Genomic DNA, 21,133 nt, shown 5'->3' on the forward strand with positions numbered 1-21,133 from the left:
TCCTGTTTGTTAATATTAATCATCATTATTCATTCGCGTGTCATTTGATGTGCTGTCTGTCTGTTCGTCAAAACGTACCTATTTAAATACACTAATTCACAGTGAGTCATACAGCGTTATTCTCTATGACCACACCTGTGATTTACCACTTGGCAGCTGATTGTTCCTATTTCAGGGCAGTTCCCTCTCTGAGGGTAACATTAGTAATTTGTTAAGCTTAACCACTGCCAGAACCAAATGGCTGCTGATGAGCGTGCTGTTTTCTTGTAACTATCCTTGTCAGCTAAGGAATTTCTGTCACTCCAACAGTGGGATTATGCAGCCAGAGCCAGTCTCTTCCTATTAATGCCATTAACGACATCGCACCAGTTTGCTGCTATCAGCTCAGAGGGTGTTTACAAGAGAAAACTCAATTAGGCGTGAATGGAACTACCCTCTGAAAATAACTTATTATACCTGCATTTAATAACAAAAAGCCTAAATTATACTTTAGTTTTAGAAAACATATTAGGCTTCGTAATACCCATCAGTACATGTAATCAGTACATCAGTACATTAAAATTACATGTAAAACTGAGTAAACATATTGAATACTTACTGTAATAGCAACACAATGGAAATGATATTAATAATGTTACATAATCAGCAGTGTTATAATTGATATTCATTGATGCTATTGGTTTGAGTATGAAAAATTGGTGTCTCAGAGATACTCACAATGTTTCCTGCATGAATGGCAGCAATAATGTGGCAGGTCTTACTCATAACTCACTGTATTGTAATCTAAACCATAATTTGCCTTCTACCTAACACATTAGTATTGGTGCTTTAACCTAAACAAACAGTTAAAACAAAACTGAAAACTGGGTGAAACATCAGTTTTAACCTTATAATAGACATGCAAATGATATTTAAAGGTACACTGCATATTATAGTCTGAAAATGTTTTTATAAACAAACTCTTAACCAATAAACAAACGATCACTTTGCTTACTGGTAATCATATATGTGTTGGTGTAAAATAAAGATGTGGCTATTTTTCTTTTTTTCAATAAATCTTTCCATTTTTCATTTTTTCTAAACTTCCACTTTTATTTAAAACAAAATAATTGGAAGTGTAGATTTTTTGTTTCCGTGTGAAGCTCCACCCATCTATCCTTCAAGCTCTTGCTTTCAGTTTTCCTCTGTAATACCCAATCATATTTACAGTTTCCCAATTAACCTAATTAGTTAAAAAGTTGTCTCTTCATGGTACGGCTCACTTTTTCAGGCTTTTGTGTTGCTGCCATCAAAGTGAGCTAATACTTTCTGAAACAGTAAAATGTTCCAATTTAAACATTTGATATGTGCATATAAAATTTGAAAACTATTGTATTCTGTGGTCATTTACATTTTACACGGCTTCAAAACTTTTTGGAACTGAGGTTGTGTGTTGGTTAAAGTGAGGATGCTGTCTGGGTAGAGCAGACAGATAATTAGGATGTTGGACTTGCTAATGTAAATTCAGCAATTCTTGTTATTGTGGTATAAGATACCTTTATTAGTCCCACAAGGGGGACTTTGTGTCAGGGAGGTTCAGGTTATAGGGTGTTTAAAAATGCCTAGTTTGAGTTGTTATATACTGCTCTGTTTGGTTTTGTTTACAAAAGTTCAGAGTTGCAAAATGTGTGAAAAAACTTTTGGTCACACCTTTTTCTAATCCCAATCATGCAATCTTCCAGGTCACGACTGGAGAGAGTGATATCTTTTAAATAAAACATCAACAATAAATGAAACTGAACAGAAGCTCACCTTGTGGCTTGGCATCATGCAGCAACTTCCGATCTGCGGAAACACACAACATCATTTAAGCGTTAGCTGATTCAATCACTGCCTGCGTGCGCATCCACGCTGGTGCACACTGTTTGTGATGTATGTGAAACAAAGTGTTTGAATAATGAAGATGGATGAGGGCGTTGCTAATGAGCATGATTATCATGAGGATCATGATCTAGCCCACACTGCCAAAAATTATGAACAGTAAGTCTATAATGACACAGTCAATGAACACAATGGGACTGACAGTAATGATGCCAAACCACTATATCTTTTTCTCCTTGTTAACCAGTGAAGTGTGGAGCTGATGTTACCCACTCTGTGTACAGAGGCCGCCTGTGCAGTTTTCTGTAGCCACTGCCACCCCGTCACACAGTCGCCCCCCATGCTTGGGCTCCGGAGCCGTACACTCTCTGCTGCGCTGCCTCTCGCAGTCCGAACTACACGTTGACCACTCACTCCACTCTCCCCAACCGCCATCCACTGCAGGGGCAAACACAAACACAGATAGAGCCATTGAATGTGAATACATGCACATATGTTACTGCATAAAGAAATGCAAGTGAAACACAACAGGAACTAGAAAATGCATTCTTCTCATACTTCAGATTTAAGTGGATTTTTTTAATAGCTCTGTGGAACTTTACAGGAAAACACTTTCAAGGTAACAGTTGCACGACTAAAAATAATTTCCCACTTAAAGTGTCAAAAACATGTACAAAGCTGGTGTTTCTGATCTGGAGCATAAAGAGACTCCATCAATTCGCCTTTCCCCCTCCATATGCTCTCAAAGATCCCCTCTTCCTGCTAATCTAAAAGCAAAGGCATCCTGTTTATGTTCAAACCCAGACGCAGAGAAAGAATCCGTCGGAAGGAGACATTTGGCAAAGAGGAGATAATGTTTGGAGGAGTGCACTGTACTCTACTGATAATTTTTTTTTTTTTTACTTAAACCTGATGAGCGTTTTTCTTTATACTCCACTGTGGTTGAAATCATAAATTTGTTCTTGTCTATAAAAGAAAAAAAAAACAAAAAAAAAAACACAGGTGCAATTTTGATAACTCCTACTGCTGTTGTGCTTTTCCTCTTACAACCTGAGATTCTACTCTTAGCTTCTCTCTCACGTTATCTCCACCCCTCTCCATTTGTGCATCTTTCTCCTCTTGTCAGACATTTTCCCTTCATTAGTTGTTTCACGGGTGCACTGCATTTGATTTCAGATAACAACCCACTGTCACCAGTGCACTGCAGATGCTTTCACAGTAAAATCTCTGAGGCTGAAAGAAGACTACTGCTAACTATAAAACCTACCTAAAGCTTTTAAGACAAGTGTCATGGCATATGTTATATCTAATTTCTGTAAAAAGATTGAAGGATAGGAGCAACAATTTGTGGTTAAATAGAGGGTCTTGTGCTGCACAAAAAATACTCCTGCAAAAACACAAATAATAGTATTTAGACTGAGCTTTTTGGACCAATTAAACAATGTTTACGAGTTTTTGGTTATAATTTTTATTTGTTTATTACAAAATACAAAGTTTCAGTTCTCTCCAAACAGAGACTGAAAAAGTAAGCAAACTATTTTTTAAATTTAGACCAAATAATGAAAAAGAAGTTAAATAAAGACAATATTACTAAAGTATTTATGCTATTATATGAAATCTTGTGTATTTGTGCTAATGATATTTACATATTACTTAGGTATATTATATTCACAAGGATTTTATACAAATAGTACGTAAATATAAATACATTTTGTACAATGACAGGGGAAGAGTTTTGTTAGCTTCTTGTTTTGTTAGCTGCCAGTCCAGCAATTATTCCAGTTTCCATTCTTTGTGCAACATAAAGTAAAGCTAACCATCTGTCAAAGTCTAGATTTTGTTGCAAAGACACAGGTGCTGTATTATATTGATCTTATGCAAATATTTTCATGAATGCAAATAAGTGCATTTCACAATATCAAGTGATTTCTGTATGCAAAATCAACTATTTCGACAATACATACTTTCAACAGTCATAAATCTAAAATTTGCACATCTTATCTGGCAACTGTAAATCTTTTATTTAACTGATAGCTGTAAGGTGCGAGGGAAGCTTCAAAAGCTCAAAATTAGTAACACTAAAACATGCTCTTTATCACTAAGAGTGAAAAGAACATGCTATTGCTCTTACCTGGACACACTGTGTTGCAAGTACTCTTCTGTACTGACATGCCCTCACAGAAGGCTCCACCATTGAGAGGCGCCGGATTTGTGCAAGTGCGAGAGCGTTTTTGCACACCTCGACCGCAGCGCACGTTACAGGGAGACCAGTCTGTCCAGGATGACCAGCCGCCATTCACTGCACGTGTCAAAAGATGAGGGAAAAGGTATGAAGAAACACTAAAGGAATTCTGGCCTGCATCGCAGTCAGAGGAGTCACTCAAAGGCGGTAATGAACATCAGAAAAAAAAGATCAATAGTGTCTCCCCTTCTGTCAATGTACACTTATTCCTCGGATATGTGTCCTAAAGTAATGTAGGATGATTGACTAATGAGCTCATTTGCTGTCATAGGAAAGGAAGAAATACTACTGTTCCATTATTGTACATCTGTTGGAGGCTATCGGGAATAGTAAGCTTGTCAGGTAGTTCATTAGCATTATGGAAATTAATGATTGATGGACCGGAGCAATGGGATGTCAGAAAGAATGAGATGTATTCCTGCAGCAGTTAAATGCCTTCTTTAAAAGAATAAAAATAACAGGATGAAAGATCAGCAAAATGAACAACGAGACACTTCATTTAAGGCTGCCCTTCAGTGTAAAAGGAATTTTTACTAGTATGACACTATTTCACTCTCTACAGCCCTAATATTTAGTGCAATTCACAACAAAAGTCAACTCAAGGCAGTTTATATTGTAAAGTAAGGACTCTACAACCCTACTAAGAAACAACAACAATCACATGACCTCCTATGAGCAAGCACTTGGTGACAGTAGGGAGGAAAAACTCCCTTTTAACAGGAAGACACCTAATTAAACTATACTTGGACTTTTTTGAGCAGTTTTGAAGGAATAGGGTCTAAAAGGCACATTGATGGTTTAGAGGGATAAATCATTGCAACGTTAACTCAACAAGGTTTATTGGGTTTATTGGCTTGGCTATAGCGCTGAAAAGAAGCGTGTGGTTGTTCCCATTTTCCTCGATCAGTGACAAACAGTGAAGTGTCCTAGCTTTAAGGAGGACTTTAAAAAATGAAGTAACAAACCATTTTTCCAGCCCCAAAGAATATCTTCCTGATGAGTGCAGCACTATTTCCTTTCCAACTTGCATGTTATCTGCTTTAAGGCAGATTTTACTATCTAACGAGCCACAGTATCCAGGGTCTTATGCACTGAGGATCTAACACTATTAACAAGATAATCAACCTCAGTGGGAGTAAAGCTTAGTCAGCTGCTAACTCAATGCCATACTAGTGAAAACTGATATTCTGATGTAGGCAAGACTATTCTTCAACACTACTGTGATAAGTTACCAAGCAAATCTACTCTCATGATTTTTTGTCAGAGATAAAATTGCAAAATTAAAAGAACTGTAATCTTACCATAGACAATAACAGTAGCAGTGGCACTGCGTCGCTTGGCCACAATGTTGCTAGCAACACAGGTGTAGTTTCCAGAGTCAGACAGCCGGGCCTCTGAGATGATGAGGTTGTGGTCACCTTTTTTCTCCATGACATTACCATCATCAAAGCTCAGGGGCTCCTCATTTTTCAGCCACTCCACCTGAAAACAAAAGTATGTCAAATTCATTCAGGCAGACAAACATCTGACAACCGGACAGATGTGAGTGATAAAAAAGCCCATACATGTAAAAACATCTGGTGGAATGTTTCAAAACGTATCAGACTAATTTAAAAAAGGTCAGGAGTTTGATAGAGTATCACAAAAGGCAAGAGGTAAAGTGAACTTCACCCAAGGTTACATGAGAAAACAGTTCAACAATTTGAACTGAATATAACTGCAAAGGCTCTCTTTCATCATCTATGGTACACAAAGTGTTAAAGAGACTGTATTCAGTGAGGGAGAGGCAGGGTAAAAAGGGTAAAAAGGGTAAAAAGGCAGGGTAAAAAGTAGTAAACAATTGTATTGCTAAGTGCTGTCAGTCAACACAATTTGTCATTAAATCTACAAATGTGAGTAAAATCTTGACCATATACCCCCCCCAAAAAACAGTACATGCTTCAGCCGTGAAGTAGGAAATGGTCTTGTGGTCTCACCAATGAAAATTAGTCTTTAGAAATCATGGACACTGTGTCCTGTGGGCAAAAGAGAGATCATCTGGTTTGTTAACGACTGTACTATAAAAAGCCAGTATTTGTGATATGGGGAGAGCACATGGCATTAGTAAGAGAGCTTTTGAAGGCACCATCAATAGTAAATGATGTGATACATGAAGCGTCTACCTGTTTAATTAAACATTACAAGAACATTTTTAAGAGTCCCCAATATTTGAGGGAGAAAATTTAAGACAACAATTCATTACCTCTAAAAGTTATATTATTCACTTTTAGTAATTTAATTAAAACTGAATATATTTCCCCACACTCACAATTTCAACATGCCTGGTAACTGGTTCAAAATCCAGTGAGTTATTTGCAGGTCACTGTAGTATAACAGTTGAAAAGTTTTGCTACAATTGTTCCTTTATGACGATTGCATACAGTTCAGTATTTGCTAACAAATGCTTCACAGTCGTGCTGATTGAGGTGTGCATTTTGCATTTCATCATATAAAGAAGTCTCTGTTCTCTCTTCTTGACAAAAAAGGAGAGGACAAAAATCGAAACACGTCCCTCACTACATTTATGAAGGTATGTAAGGGGACACATTTTGATTGCAAGATTAGGGGGTTGGGAAGTACAACACATCTGACAACAGCTCAGAGCAAAGTGATGTAGTAGGTAGGTCACATCCTCCAGCGTTACCAATTCAGTGGCCATGTAGTGAGTGAAAGCAATAAGGAATTACAAAATAAAGGACGCTCAGTTGATGCTCCTCTCCTCGCATGACTGGCCCTGTAAATTGCTATTAATGTGCCAGTAGCTTGAGCTTTTCATTCAGAGAGACGAGCTAGGGCACGAGGATTGCGCTTTGATTTATGGCAGTGTATTTGAGGATTAAAAACTCCGCCCCACTGGGAGAGCCATGTGTTTGTGCATGGGGTGTGTGTGAGTAGCATGTGTGTTTGTGGATAGTGTCCATTTGCCAAGGGAATGTAACAACAGCCAACAAACTCAGAGATTGCTTTGCTCTTTCAAAGCACTCTAGATGAAAAAAACAAAATGAGCTAGGAAATCAATAAATCTGGAGTCATGTTGTCACAAGCGTTTTTTGCTCCTTTTGATGGCCCAAGAAGTCTTTCATCATGTAGCTTTTTTTTTCACGAATTGGCTCCGCTGCTTTCAAGGCATACAGTACCAAGTGCTCATACTAGTGTGCAACACTGCGCCTTCATCAGTTCTTTCTTTATAATTCACTCTTTCACAGCCAGTGTCTAATCAACCCTGTGTTTGTCATGGCTGGTCAGTCTTGTCAGCTATGAACGCAGTCAGTTTTGACCTTCTACAAAATGGAGCAAATATAATAGAATAATTTCATACAAAATGAGCCCATTTTACAAGCTTATTCATGTAATCACATTATTTTCTTGTAGTCTGCTTTATGCAAGGATTGACAGCAAATACTGACCCTTATTTGTCAAATGGTGATAAATAAGTTAAAGTGATTGATTGGTGAGCTGTGTTGTTTTTGCTGGGGTTAACAAACAAAGCCACCGTGGAGGTGCAAAAACTGCAGTTCTTCAAATGGTCACTTGACACTGGCTTGCACCTATCTTTCATTTAGTCTGCAAGCCTACAGTAAATGAAAGACAGGTACTTAGATAGCTGCTAAGCTTCACATCAGCTAATTCAAACTGAACTAGAAGACTCGACCATGCTTGTGGTGTTGATGCCTAACTAACTAAATGACTTGTTGCTTGTTAAACTGTACTGAGATCCCATCTCAAAGGCACATACTGTATGTCACCATGAGACATTAGGTTATTTCACCCCTTATTTCAGAAAATAGCTGAACTAAAAGCTGTCCAACACTTGCCTACATTATATTACTCACTTAATGTATATTATCGTCATATAGTGTGGAATATACGACTATATTGAAGCTTAACCTCCAGTGCTTTGTTCTCATGTTCAGATGGGATGCATTTTTAGAGCAAAGTGTTGAAACTGAGTTTGACAGGTACCAAGATGTAACTATTACACTGTGTAAATTAAATATATTTCAATATTAAGTGGATAATATGTCACCAAAGGAAACACTGAGCAAAACAAATTGCATTGTACAAAATAAGAACTCACATCTGCATCTTTTACATAACACATTATTTCAATGACAAACCTAATTTCTTCCACATGCAGGTAGAAATGTTTCATAAATTAGATATCAAAACAATGGAGGAAAGCATTTTTCCCATTTACACCACATTTAAGTGTCAAAGTGAAAAAAAAACAATACAAAGGTAAATCACTGCGGTGCTATAACTGGACTAAATAACAGGACTATATGACAACATGATACATTTAAATCAGAACCACATTTCCCTTGTGTTCAACTCAAATGTAAGGTCCAAAATCTGAAATAAAAATGCAACTCAACATTAAAAGCTCCAAAATTTGCATTTTTTGGCACGGGAATGATACTTTATACTTACTTTATACTTTATATGATACTTTATGTCAACCTTCCCCACCTTTCCCTGTGTTTATTATAGCTCTCTACCTTTGCAGATGATAAATGATATATTACAGTTAAAACAAACAATAAAAAATCTATGAAAGATATCCATGAAATGCCAGAAGATTTGCTGTTTGAGATCAGGGTAATTGAAATGATGCTATCTTTCCTAAGTAGAGTGAGCTATTAAACATTCATGACTTTTTATTTCTTCTACTCTAACCACTGGGAAATCGGGATTTATTGAAAATGTAGGTCCGATGGGATTAGCCCCTTGGCAGTAAAGAAGCACTTTGATGCCAGAGTCGTCCTGGAGAACATTTCAAATCCACTCTTGGGGCTTTTTACTCAGCAGTGTTTCATTTAACCTAATTTGTTCAGCTTGACAATGAAAACTTAATTACATTAAGGCTATCCAGGACACACTGTAGGTATGTATTTGTAGATATAGATGGCTAGTTAGCTGGTTGAGGGATTCTGTGACATAGACTGTATGTAAAAGTCACTGTGACAATTGTCACATTAACAATTTATCTGCTATAAAGCTATGAGGTTAGCATTTAGGCTTTCCCAAACTTGGTGTGTTGAAATTGGTCGTGAAAATATCCTGCCCTAAGACAAATCTGCTAATCAGTCCTTTAGAGATCCATTCAAAACCAGGAAATGCAGAGGAACCAAATATTCAGTAGCTGAAAAAATGCAGAAGCCAAAATGTATTCTCATAATGACGTTGGCAAAGAAACTATTTATTTACTATTTATTACGCATTAGTCATGCAATGGTACCAGTACATGTGAAAAATATTGCATTTGATGCTTTTCTGTCCTAGCTTTACTGCTCTCACACATAAGCCTACAAAGAAGGACAATTTTAAAACTGTTAAATTTACATCACCAGTTGAAACTGAGAAGGCACTGCTTAAGACAGCAAACTTCAGAGGAACTGGCACACATTGCAAAGCCATTGTGCCACTCCACAGTAACTAGAGATTAAACATTTCAGTTGTACACTCCTGAATGTATTATACAAACAATAAGCACTGACTCCTGAAGACAGAAGTTGTTGAGTATGTGGAGATTCATTAGACGGCTCATTTTATGTTCACAGAACTAAGACTTTTATTAAATTAATTTTACAGTAAACACTGCAGTATTGTAAAGATACACACTCTTTTAAATTTTTGGTCTTATGTATAGGTATGTTCTAATTTTATTTCTTCATTAGTTCCCTTCTCTTATCTTATTACTTATGAAGGTTGCTGGTCAATGTACACAAATATCCAGTGTTCACAAGTGCATTATAAAATTATTATTCAACATAATTAATATAAAATAAAAAATGCTAAGAAATAAAACAAGAAAGATTTACTGACTGCCATTTCACAGATCAATATGTTATTTATAAAACCGAGATGAAGGAGGATGGCTGTGACGTGGACATCTAGGTTTCCTAGCTCATTCTTACAACCACTCTTACAAAACCTTTCTAATCAACTCTTTTTAGGTGGTATTGATAGAAAATAAGCCATGTTTGAGTGGTAAAGTATGGATTACTGGTGTATAGATCTCTCTCATCCTTTCTGCAATGCCGCTGAATTTGTTAGGTCGCTGTTTGTCTCAGAAAATGATTCCAAGTTTCATCCTGTTTCGCTGTAAGGCATGTGCTTTCATTTTGAATCAGTGTGTGCCAGCTGTATTATATATATGTTAGTTTCTTACACTTAAGATTTTTAAAGTTATATGTGATTAAAAAAAAAGATGCACATGTACACTTTTAGAAGCAGTGTGGGTGTTTGTGTTTTTGAATTTAACAGGCAACCCAAACAGAAAAGAAGCAGACTGAGAAATTAATGTAATGAATTTTTTTTCATGCTAACATTATCCTAATTTCTAAACTGTGATGGTGTTTGACTCCCATTCACACTGTGGTAAAGGGCATCTGAGATTGAAAAAAAGGATTTGTGAAAGTACATAATAAGAAGAGAAAGACGAAACTTAATTAAACCATTAAACAGCAGCTGTTGTACTATTCAATAAAACTGACCAATAATTATCTCTTTATCCTCTCTGTGATCAGAGAAGAATCCTCTTTGGTGGTGACCTTTCATTTTTTGGTGCCTTTATCTCAGGAAATTCTTACAGTGAAGTAAATTAAAATAATCTCTTTGTTCTCTGTTTGGTTTTTCCTCTTGTGATTTTGCTTTGATTAATCTGTGTCATTCTGACCCTCCCTCACTTTCAGGGAAGAGTATAATCCTGGAGTGTGAGACACTCTCTGTTGGTCCTAGAGTCAGAAACTATAGAGAGATGCACATGCTGATGAGATGGCAGGAACGCTCAAATGAGCCTGATAAGCCAGCGCCCGGGGACGACAGGAAACATATTTGCTTAATTGGCAAATGTGTCCCACTTAGATAGCAGCAACTAGTGTTGCACTACAGAACACCTGACCTAGCAGCGCCAGCAGTCTACTGGCATGGTGTCAAGGTCACCGTACTGACCTCTACATGTCACTCAGATGTACCAGCATATTTTGCTCTTTTTTACTCTTGGTTGAGAAAGCAAATAAAATAAAGTCAGGAAAGCAGCATCACATCGTCAGCAGGGTGTCTACGAAGCATGCAGCAGAGCTTCATTTTCTGATAAATTCAAGCTGTGTAAAGATGTTGAGGTGAGGGAGCCGGCAAGTCTGGAGAGCCGTGTTTATTTGCAGAAAGGTATCATCTTAAACTTAACAGAGAAGTCATTTCAATTCCCCTCAGCATCTGGCCTAAACACTTGATTATTCTGAAAGCAGATGTAATGACCTACATTTACAATCATTTAAATGGGAAGTGAAAGCGACATGAAGACAATTACAAAGCATTGCAGTAAGTTTTGTACCATCTGATTCAATTAAGGTTGAGCTTCATTAACCCCCCTCCCCTCCTTCCCTTCACTCATGCCTGCACCCTCTCAGCCGCCCCTCAGTCATGTTTGGCCTTTTCTCAATGCAACAATGGCTTTCACGAAATCACATTAAACAAATGAGTCCTCCAAATCTGACGGATGCCTGTTCTGCAGGCAGGAGTGGCTAAAATTTCAGGGCGTTCTTGGATTATCTGTTCACCATCTCTAGAAACGTTATGCTTATCACTTAATAATTATATTTCATGCAATCTAAATGTCTCGGGATGAGTGGCTTGATGATTGGAATGCTTGGGAATACTTGGGTGGGTTCAATTCAATTCAATTCAATTCAATTTTATTTATATAGCGCCAAATCACAACAAAAGTCGCCTCAAGGCGCTTTATATTGTACAGTAGATAGCACAATAATAAATACAGAGAAAAACCCAACAATCATATGACCCCCTATGAGCAAGCACTTTGGCGACAGTGGGAAGGAAAAACTCCCTTTTAACAGGAAGAAACCTCCGGCAGAACCAGGCTCAGGGAGGGGCGGCCATCTGCTGCGACCGGTTGGGGTGAAAGAAGGAAAACAGGATGAAAGACATGCTGTGGAAGAGAGACAGAGATTAATAACAGATATGATTCGATGCAGAGAGGTCTATTAGCACATAGTGAGTGAGAAAGGTGACTGGAAGGGAAAAACTCAATGCATCATGGGAATCCCCGGCAGCCTACGTCTATTGCAGCATAACTAAGGGAGGATTCAGGGTCACCTGGTCCAGCCCTAACTATATGCTTTAGCAAAAAGGAAAGTTTTAAGCCTAATCTTGAAAGTAGAGATAGTGTCTGTCTCCTGAATCCAAACTGGAAGCTGGTTCCACAGAAGAGGGGCCTGAAAACTGAAGGCTCTGCCTCCCATAAAGGAAAAGGATTTATTCCTTTAGTTAGATGCTAACCTTTTAATCTCTCCAGCATGATTTTTGCTGTTCATTCTCTGCATGTCAAACATGTACAATACAGGCACTGATTACATAATTACTCACTTGTCCTTTTTTTCTGAAATTTGAAACTCTTTTATAAATCTATAAATCTGAACACTGGGTATAGCAATGTTGAAAATTCTCGTTTAATTTTCTTGACATTTGAAGAGTTTAAAGATTTCACAGAGAAGATTTTGGAAATCTTTGTTGTCACTCTACTTTTGTGTTGTGTATGAGTGATCTATGAAAAATCCCTCTGTAAAACACTGAGTTGAACCTTCAGGGATTGACAACATTGTGAAAAAAAGTAGAAATGCAGAAAAATGAGACAATTGAGAATCTAACTTACATGGGAACAAAGCTGGTTGGGATTTACATGACACTTTTTATAGATTTGCTGTATTTTAAATGACAACATGTTTTAGATCTAGCCGACTTCTGTAAAGCTGAACAGATGGCTAAGTTATAAAGGCAGTTTAGTCCATGTGTTTTTCAGTATCTAAAGTTTATAATGTGAACAGTGCACAAATTAAGCAAGTTAATGCTTTGCTGAACAAGTGGTTATTTTGCCATGTGGTCAGGTTGTTTAAAGATGTCAGTCTTTAATTTTTGTTCCCCTGCAAAGCTCTTCAGTTGTGTTCGCAGTGTGTTCCCAGCAGCAACGGCATCATATATTTACTCATCAATAAGTGTAAACAACCTTCAGGCAAACACATATATATTAGATTATATGTATTAGATGTTTACTTTAATATGTGGCATCCTTAATTTTATTAAAATCCCAGATCCCAGTGGTGTCACTGTACTTTAAAACTGCCACAGTATTCATGCTTAACTCATGAATATTACACTGAAAGTGACTATTTAGTTTTGTATTTCCAATTTTAGGCAATGTTATGATGAAATGAAACAGAAAAAGGAGGTTTATATTTTAAAGACATGGTTAGGTTCGTAGTTTTAAACAGAGATGAAAAGGACAAGTATATCTGAGAAGTGACAATATTTTTATAATTGTTATATAGTATAACCTTACTAGAGAATTTTAATGTGATATTGAAGGTTTTCAGCCTGTAAAGTGAAAGAATCCAGTTTTTATTCCTTTAGGATAATGTCTGTGACCCAGCATTTTGAGTTTATTTTTGTATTTTTGATTTCTTCTATTGTATTTGGAGATATGTTAAGTTCTTGTGTTGCTATTATTAGTTGTCATTTCTACATCTCTCCTTGTTTCCTGTTTTATTTTGAAAGTCTTGTTTTGCTATGTTCAATGTGTTAAGTTTTGCTCTTCCTGTGACGTCGTTATGTTGATTTGTGTCAGCTGTTTCCCTACGTGTTTCCACTTCCCCTGATCACCTCCAATGTGTATTTATTCTGTGCGTTTTCTTTCAGTCTTTGGCAGGTCGTCTGTGTCAAGTCCCATGTATTCCATGATTCTGCTCAGGTCGTGTTTATGTTTCTTGTTCTTGTTTTTCCTCATCACAGTTTCTCACATGTTCCTTGGCAGAACAGTGTTCATGTCTGTTTTCATAGTTACCACAGTTTAGTCACAGCTCATAGTTTAGTTTTCCCAGTTTAGGTTTCAGTTTAGTGCCACTCCTGTTCGCCTTTGCTTGATTTTTGTATTCATGTTTACCAGCCATAATAAACGGCTTGCTTTTTGTTTAACCTTAGTCCTGTCTCCTTCCCTGTCTGCAATTAGCTCCTCCATCTCACTCTATGACTGTGACACAGACGACCTGACAAAGACTGAAAGAAAACACACAGACTAAATACACACTGGAGGTGATTGGGGAAGTGGAAACACATGGGGAAACAGCTGACACAAATCAACATCAGGACGTCACAGGGGAAGAGCAAAACTAAACGCATTGAACATAGCAACACAAGACTTTCAAAATAAAACAGGAAACAAGGCCAGACGTAGAAATTGTAACACAAGCTAGACAACAGAAAGGACAATAAAAGACTCAAAATGAAAAAAACTCAAAAGACTCAAAATGAAAAAAACTCAAAAAACTCAAAATGCCTCTGACAGATAATTTCTTAAATCCAAACATTACACTGAAAAATACCAGCTGTCTTGTAAGCAGGTTACGATATTGCTATCAAAAACAAAATAAACTATTGCTTTGTTAAATGTTGACTTTTTCCCTGAGATTACCCCACATTTACGATGTTATCACCGAGCTGTAAAGTGCTATTAATAGTTTATTTAAATAAATACTTATAAAAAAAAAATTGGTTTTATTGAGAAAAAGTGACTTTTAATTACAAAAATGTTATGTAAGGACATAATATTTTTTTTTCTTCTGACAATGGCAAAATGTAACGACTTGAACATAACACAGTTGAGTATAATATGTGCTGGTAACTGTTCTGTCTCTAAAAAGCAGAGCCAGTTAAAACTCTTGTCACCAATAAACTGAAGCAGACTTAAGCTGTTTTACTATGATCCATTCTCTGTGGTCTGACTTGCATTGTGCACAGATTATTGCCTCTGTCACTGCTGGGACAGATAATATGGCATTCTCTGGTTTTCATTAACATCCTACACAGCAGCCCAGTAAACTCCCGGGTGGCTTAGTTACAGCAAGATGCAGATAAAGTTCCCTCTCCCTCACTGATGGCATTGCCTCCGAGATCATGCACAGAGCAGTGACATAAAGGGATTTCAAGCTTTACAGTCAGATGTAAAGCATTAATGCATTAAAACAGCCTGGAAAGTTGGAGCGTATTAAATCCGCATTTTGTCAACTGTGCGTTTAATATCAGCTCCAAGAAATTAACTTTTCACATTTTTTCAACATCACAAGTATTAATTTCCAGCTGAATGTGGGAGTATGGACGTTCAGATAAATGTCATGGCCAAAATAAATATCCCTCAGAATACAAACAGGGTTTAACAGATCATGCTGCATGACCTCAATTCCTTAAAATTCAAACTTTAGCTGAGCTTGAGCTTCTCTCCTTCACAGTGCTGGATACAAAAAAGGCTCTCAGCAATGTCTAAAGTCATAAAAAGAAAAAAAAAACTACTGCCACATCTCCAACTCTGGATGTCAGTAGTTTTTTTTTCTTCCCTCAGTGCAAGTCATACTAGAGGGAGCTGGATTTGTCACTGCATTATTTACTATAACCATTCTCTTTGTTAGCCGGAGTCACATTAATGAATGCATGAGGAGTTTGATGACCACAATGCATCGGGGAGACTCGTGGTACACCGATGCTCCATTTGTGTGAGCTGAATCATTCATCACACACACACACACGGGCACATACACACACACAGGCACGCACACACACACACGGGCACACACACACAATTTGAAATGGAGTCCATTTTCACCTTTAAGGAATTCTAAAGCATCGATTTGGATTCTGAAAAAACAAATGGCTTTAGAACAGTTTGTTAATATGACAGATCACAACATGACAGACATAACAATGAAGCACACAAAAGAAAATGTTTGAGCAATACAAATTCTCAAATATCTGTAAACAATATTCAGTACGGCAGACAGTGCTTAACCCCTGTTCTTTTCATTTCATTTCACTGAACTTTATTAATTCATACATGTGCTCAGTAGCGTTGATAAAACATTCACTGACGAAACAAAACTAATAAGAATAAAAAGTCTGTTGATTAAGAAATAAATACAAAATATATTAATAAATAATAACTTTGAAAGATTTAAAATATAAAAATTGAAAATACCCCCATTACATCAGTCTTATCTTATACTCATACTTGTATACTATCTTGCTGCTTTGACATTCAAGAAATCACTGATAAAACATCAGTGATGACATTTTGCTTTACTATAAACCAAAACACTGCCTCAAGCCTGCAGACATCAGAAAACATGGTATCATCTTTACTTATTACTTTTTTGGACTTAGGACACTTGTAAAAAAATGATTTTTCTAATCCCAGTGAGACCCTTTCCTTATTAAATAGTACTGTAGCTGATGGTTGGACCCTACAGATATTTATTAACCCCTATCAGCAGTGTCTCTCACTTCCATTGATATTCATTTTAATTGGGTCCCTCAAAGTGGAAAAAAAATACATTGGAGAGGGGCTCACTTTGCCTTTCCACATTTAATTGACATCCCATGGTCTGTGGTAACTGTAGATGTTATGGGCCTGTCATTGATGTGAACTTTTACCAGTTCTTCTAAGCAATTAATTAATGACTCATTACTATGAGTGGAAATATAACAGGTGATTTGGTTGTAATGTTAATGTTATATATTTTACATAGCTACCAGAAGTAATGAATAAGCTCTACAATTAAATATTACTTAATGAGAACATATATAACTATGAATCAAACAAATACTCTGATATTAAAGTTAATGTTATCCTGCTATGTAGCATATTTTCTCAAGTTAAATCCTGTAAACAGGAATGAGTGAATAATTTAGTGAATAATTAATATTAAGTGGCTCTGTTTCTGAAAGGTGCTGCTCCATGTAATGGAGACAGATAACTCCTAAGTTAAACAAGACTAACAATGAGTGAGAAAGACAAACAGATTAAGAACAGCTCTGTTCAAACAGCCAAGTCTGGATATTTTGACAGAAATTGTATTTGCTCTGTTTTCTGTTTTTTTTTTGCAGGAATGAGGAATTTTGTGTCCAAAATCACACATAATGTAAAATTTGTGTGGCTCAGAAAAGACAAAAACTAAACAAATGGTTATATATACAATATAATACTGGGAGTATACATGTCAGTGACCCTGCCAGTATAAATGCATACTGTAAATAAAATCAACTCTTAACTGTTCTGTTGTTTCATATCAAATCCAAAGAGCTGGAAGAGATGTAACTGAAGTTATGATTAAAAAACAAGTCAGTGTGTTTGCAAACATTACTGACCTCCACAAAGCTTTATCCATTAGCATCAGAAAACGTATCAGTCGCTGTATGCAAAGGCATGTCAATCAGTTTGGGAGTAATGGTAGGGTTCGAGTCCTGTGCTTTGAAATTTGCTGCCAGAGCTGTCATCTTGTTTACATAGATCACAGACTGCCCCTTTAAGTAAATGCAAAGCTTCAGATGCTTCGTTACGCAGGCTTTGATATCGACACATCACCCTACTGAGTTTCCACACGAAGGCGCGCAGCATCACAGCACAGAAGCACCACTCAGCAGGACTGTCCATGAGAGCCTCATTTTATATTCATAGTAAAAATTAAAATAGCAGTGACGGGTACTCTCTTTCAGACATGCTCGTACACAAATACTCACCCTCAGAAAACAGACAAAGATAGCAAAAATGAAAGGAATACATGACCATTTCATTTTTAATAAATCATAGTTAATCACCATTTTACCTAGAACACAGCAAAGACGGAAGCTAGTGATACATACACATAATACTCCCTCCATATTGCACGATCAAATTAATCAGAATAATTCTGAGACAATGAGGTAATTGTGTCAGCTCATCAACTATTAGTCTTGTTTACACTGAAATGAAGAGAAAAAATTACAAATGTGTCCTGGATTTGCAGTGGCTGGAGAGAAACAAAACAACGTGTCACGTAAACAGAGCTATACTGTGAGTAAAGCAGACGGATGACGGCTTCTCTCCAAGCAACACAGGAGAAAACGTTACTTGTTTGAAGTGCGAGAAAGCCCTCACCTCAGCCACAGGCACTCCCTCTGGGGGACGACAATGCAACACAATCATGCCATTCAGAGGCACCTCAGTGCCTTGGGGGTCCTGCTCAAAGTTCTTCCGCAGGTCTAGGCAAGAGAATAAACAGCCTGCTTTATAAAAGAATAGCACGAAGGAGCAAACAAACATATATGCACAATTGTTTCATGTGTGACCTTCTCTACTTATGTATGTACAATGAATGCTTTCTACATAATCCCCTCACTGGTTTAAAGTCAAATAACCTTCGCAGACACAGTAAGGTCAGGCTGGTATCAAAGTGACATGGTTTCGCTTACAGGCAATCCGGACTGTTGCCTTGCGGCTCTTGGAAGTTCCCAGGTGACTCCAGGCGACACACAAACACCAGTAGTCCTCTGGGCCATGAAAGTCCTCCACCTGCTGACGCGACACGTTGATCATCACTTCACGGATCTTCAACCCTGCAGGCGAAACGCATGATTGTTTAGATTAGCTTTCATTATATTGCAGGGATGATCAATCAAAGAGATGAAGATTTGCAGGGACAAGATGATGAGTGAAATTTGAATCTGATAAGATTATCAGCAGTAAACAGATCTGCCATTTGCCAGGAGGAGATGGAGGACAGTCTGCTTGTCAAATCAAATCAATTTCAGGGATTTTTGTTTAGACAACAATTTAAAATGTTGTCCGGATGAAAGTGTAGCCGGATGTTATGCTTTCGTCTGGTTAAGTCACAGAGCAGACCATTTCATTATTGACATAAATATATATATGCCACTAGCAGCACTTTAACAAAGCCTTGTTCAAGTTTTAGCCCGGCAAACAGATGGGCAGCAGTGCAAAGTTCTTGTTGTGGTAGATATATTTGGTTTTGAGCCTTCATATCCTCTCTCACACAGCCTGTAAACCATAATCCATTTATAATGAAGTGACACTAAATGCTTTCCAGCGGAAGCATTAACTGAGGGGGGAACACATGAGCTTCTTATTGTTCTGAAGAACAGCATGGTGATGTTTTTTTTTCTTTAAAAACATTTAGAGGTCCATTTCTGGTCATTCTTTAGTGGATGTGTATTGTCTGTGATGCACCCATAATGAGATAAGTTTCTGAGACTACAGATGAGAATATAAAAGTGCTGTATATCAAGTATGCCAGACCATGCACGCAAGATGACAAGCTTGGACCATTAATGTATAATAGGGTAGCTTCATCGGGTATCAAGGAAATTGTAGCTTTCACCCAACACGTGTGATGTCTGTCTAGCCTTGCAGAAAGCTCAATTTCAGCCATCCAGCTTGAACAGACTTATTAATATGTGTACACAGAGTAATGGGCAGCTAATGTTCAGTTTCTAGTGACCAAAGTTGTCATTCCCAGCAGCATGCAATTAAGCCTGAACAGTGTGGAATAAGATAATAACAAAGACCCACCCCTGGAAAGAAACTAGTATTAGAGCCTAACGGTAGATTCTGGAGCAGCAATGACCTACAATAGCAGTGCAGTAACTATAGCGGATGCATCTCATGTCATCACTTCTTGAGTTTGACTTTTTCTAATAGTACTGTTAAAATGAACAATGTGCTGGAGCACTGGCTTAAAATTTTCTGGTCAGCTGAGACCTTTCTGTTTGTTTTTTTCTGGGTGCTCTACATCTGGTAGTATGAATGCCAGCATGGCCGGTTGTCTGTCTCTCTGTGGTAGCCTTGTGATGAACGGCAACCTGACACAACTGCACTGTCTCTTGCCCAGTGGCTGCTTGGATAGGCTGCAGCCACCTATCGGGGTGCTGATATTAGAAGTACACCAAAGGAGTGAATTCTGTTATCCTATGAAGCCAACAAACTAACAATGGACTAATTGGACTTTTTCCACCATAGGCAGTTTTTTCGCTGACAAACCTCCATCTGGAGCTGGTTCTTCTTGGTCTATTATGTCTTGGAATGATAAAAACTGCAAAAGACAGCTGTAAAAATTGCCAAAAGTTGGATGCTCAGTGCTGCATTAATACTCTGTTTCCTCTGGCTGCTGGTGTTTTGCTAGAAAAATAATTGGGTCTCCATTTAGTAGTATTTTAATACAACTCTGATATGACTCTCGGAGAGATAATTGCAAACTGTGAGGCTGTTATCAATGATATTACACTGACAGCAATAACACTGGGATGTATGGATGCATTGTTTTCAATTACTTATCTGTAGGCATGCAATCAGAATCCAGCATGGGGATGGGTGACTTCGCCACATGCAAGAATATTTTCTTTATAGAAAAGTAATTACTGATGTATACACTCAATCAATAATAGTTTGATTTCCATAAAAGTATAACTTCTTAAAAAAGTCAGATCGTCTTTGATTTATGGGACAGCTAACAAATCTTACTTAACAGCATATCTCATAACAGCTGTTCAAAAATCACTATAAAGCTTGGCCTCATGTGGCTTATTGCTTAATTACACAGACCTACACTTGTAGAGGAGTCGTCTCTCCACAGGCTTTTGCCATCATTCCGTACATAGACGGCAGCTTAGACATGGGCTGGGATTAAATGAAAACTAATAATGGGAAATGAAAGGTTATCAAAGGGAGCCTAATGAAGTAATGTTAAACAGAAATGTTCTCTGAAGACACTGTAATCCTCTGCAATGACTGGCTGATATTATGTACAATAAGCCCCCACACTCAGTGCACTCCTCCCTTCCACTGTTACAAATTAGAGACGTAATCAAGAGTCCTGATTAAGTGAGAGTGAGGAACATTTAACTGCAGGAAAATAAAAAACACATGATTGCACCCTTGAGAGGGACAAATGTGTCAAATCAAATCATGAGAAATTTGCAGGGTTGGTGTGTCACTGAAATTCAGCTGTTTTAATATGGACAGGTGGATTTGTTTCCCTTTGACCCTCTCGTTTTCTTTTGACACTCAGAACTCAGGAAACACACATACACCATTCATACACTAATACTATTACTTTTACACTGCCTTTACAGCAGACACCTTCACACCACACAGTC

At 37.5% G+C, this 21,133-nt stretch overlaps 1 protein-coding gene across 2 annotated transcripts in view; it reads right to left on the reverse strand.

Annotated features, from left to right (window-relative positions):
- Window positions 1-21,133, reverse strand: part of LOC100697801 (netrin receptor UNC5D) — a 172,989-nt gene that overhangs the window by 32,701 nt on the left and 119,155 nt on the right. For both annotated transcript variants that reach the window (XM_005454484.4, XM_005454485.4), the window contains 6 exons: window positions 18,434-18,577; window positions 18,120-18,223; window positions 5,404-5,584; window positions 3,992-4,159; window positions 2,134-2,298; window positions 1,792-1,824 (listed from right to left, as the gene is read on the reverse strand). In XM_005454484.4, the coding sequence (XP_005454541.1) occupies window positions 1,792-1,824; window positions 2,134-2,298; window positions 3,992-4,159; window positions 5,404-5,584; window positions 18,120-18,223; window positions 18,434-18,577 (795 nt within the window). The remainder of the gene's footprint in view (window positions 1-1,791; window positions 1,825-2,133; window positions 2,299-3,991; window positions 4,160-5,403; window positions 5,585-18,119; window positions 18,224-18,433; window positions 18,578-21,133) is intronic.

Source organism: Oreochromis niloticus, linkage group LG7 (genome assembly GCF_001858045.2).
Source record: "Oreochromis niloticus isolate F11D_XX linkage group LG7, O_niloticus_UMD_NMBU, whole genome shotgun sequence".
NCBI lineage: Eukaryota > Metazoa > Chordata > Actinopteri > Cichliformes > Cichlidae > Oreochromis > Oreochromis niloticus.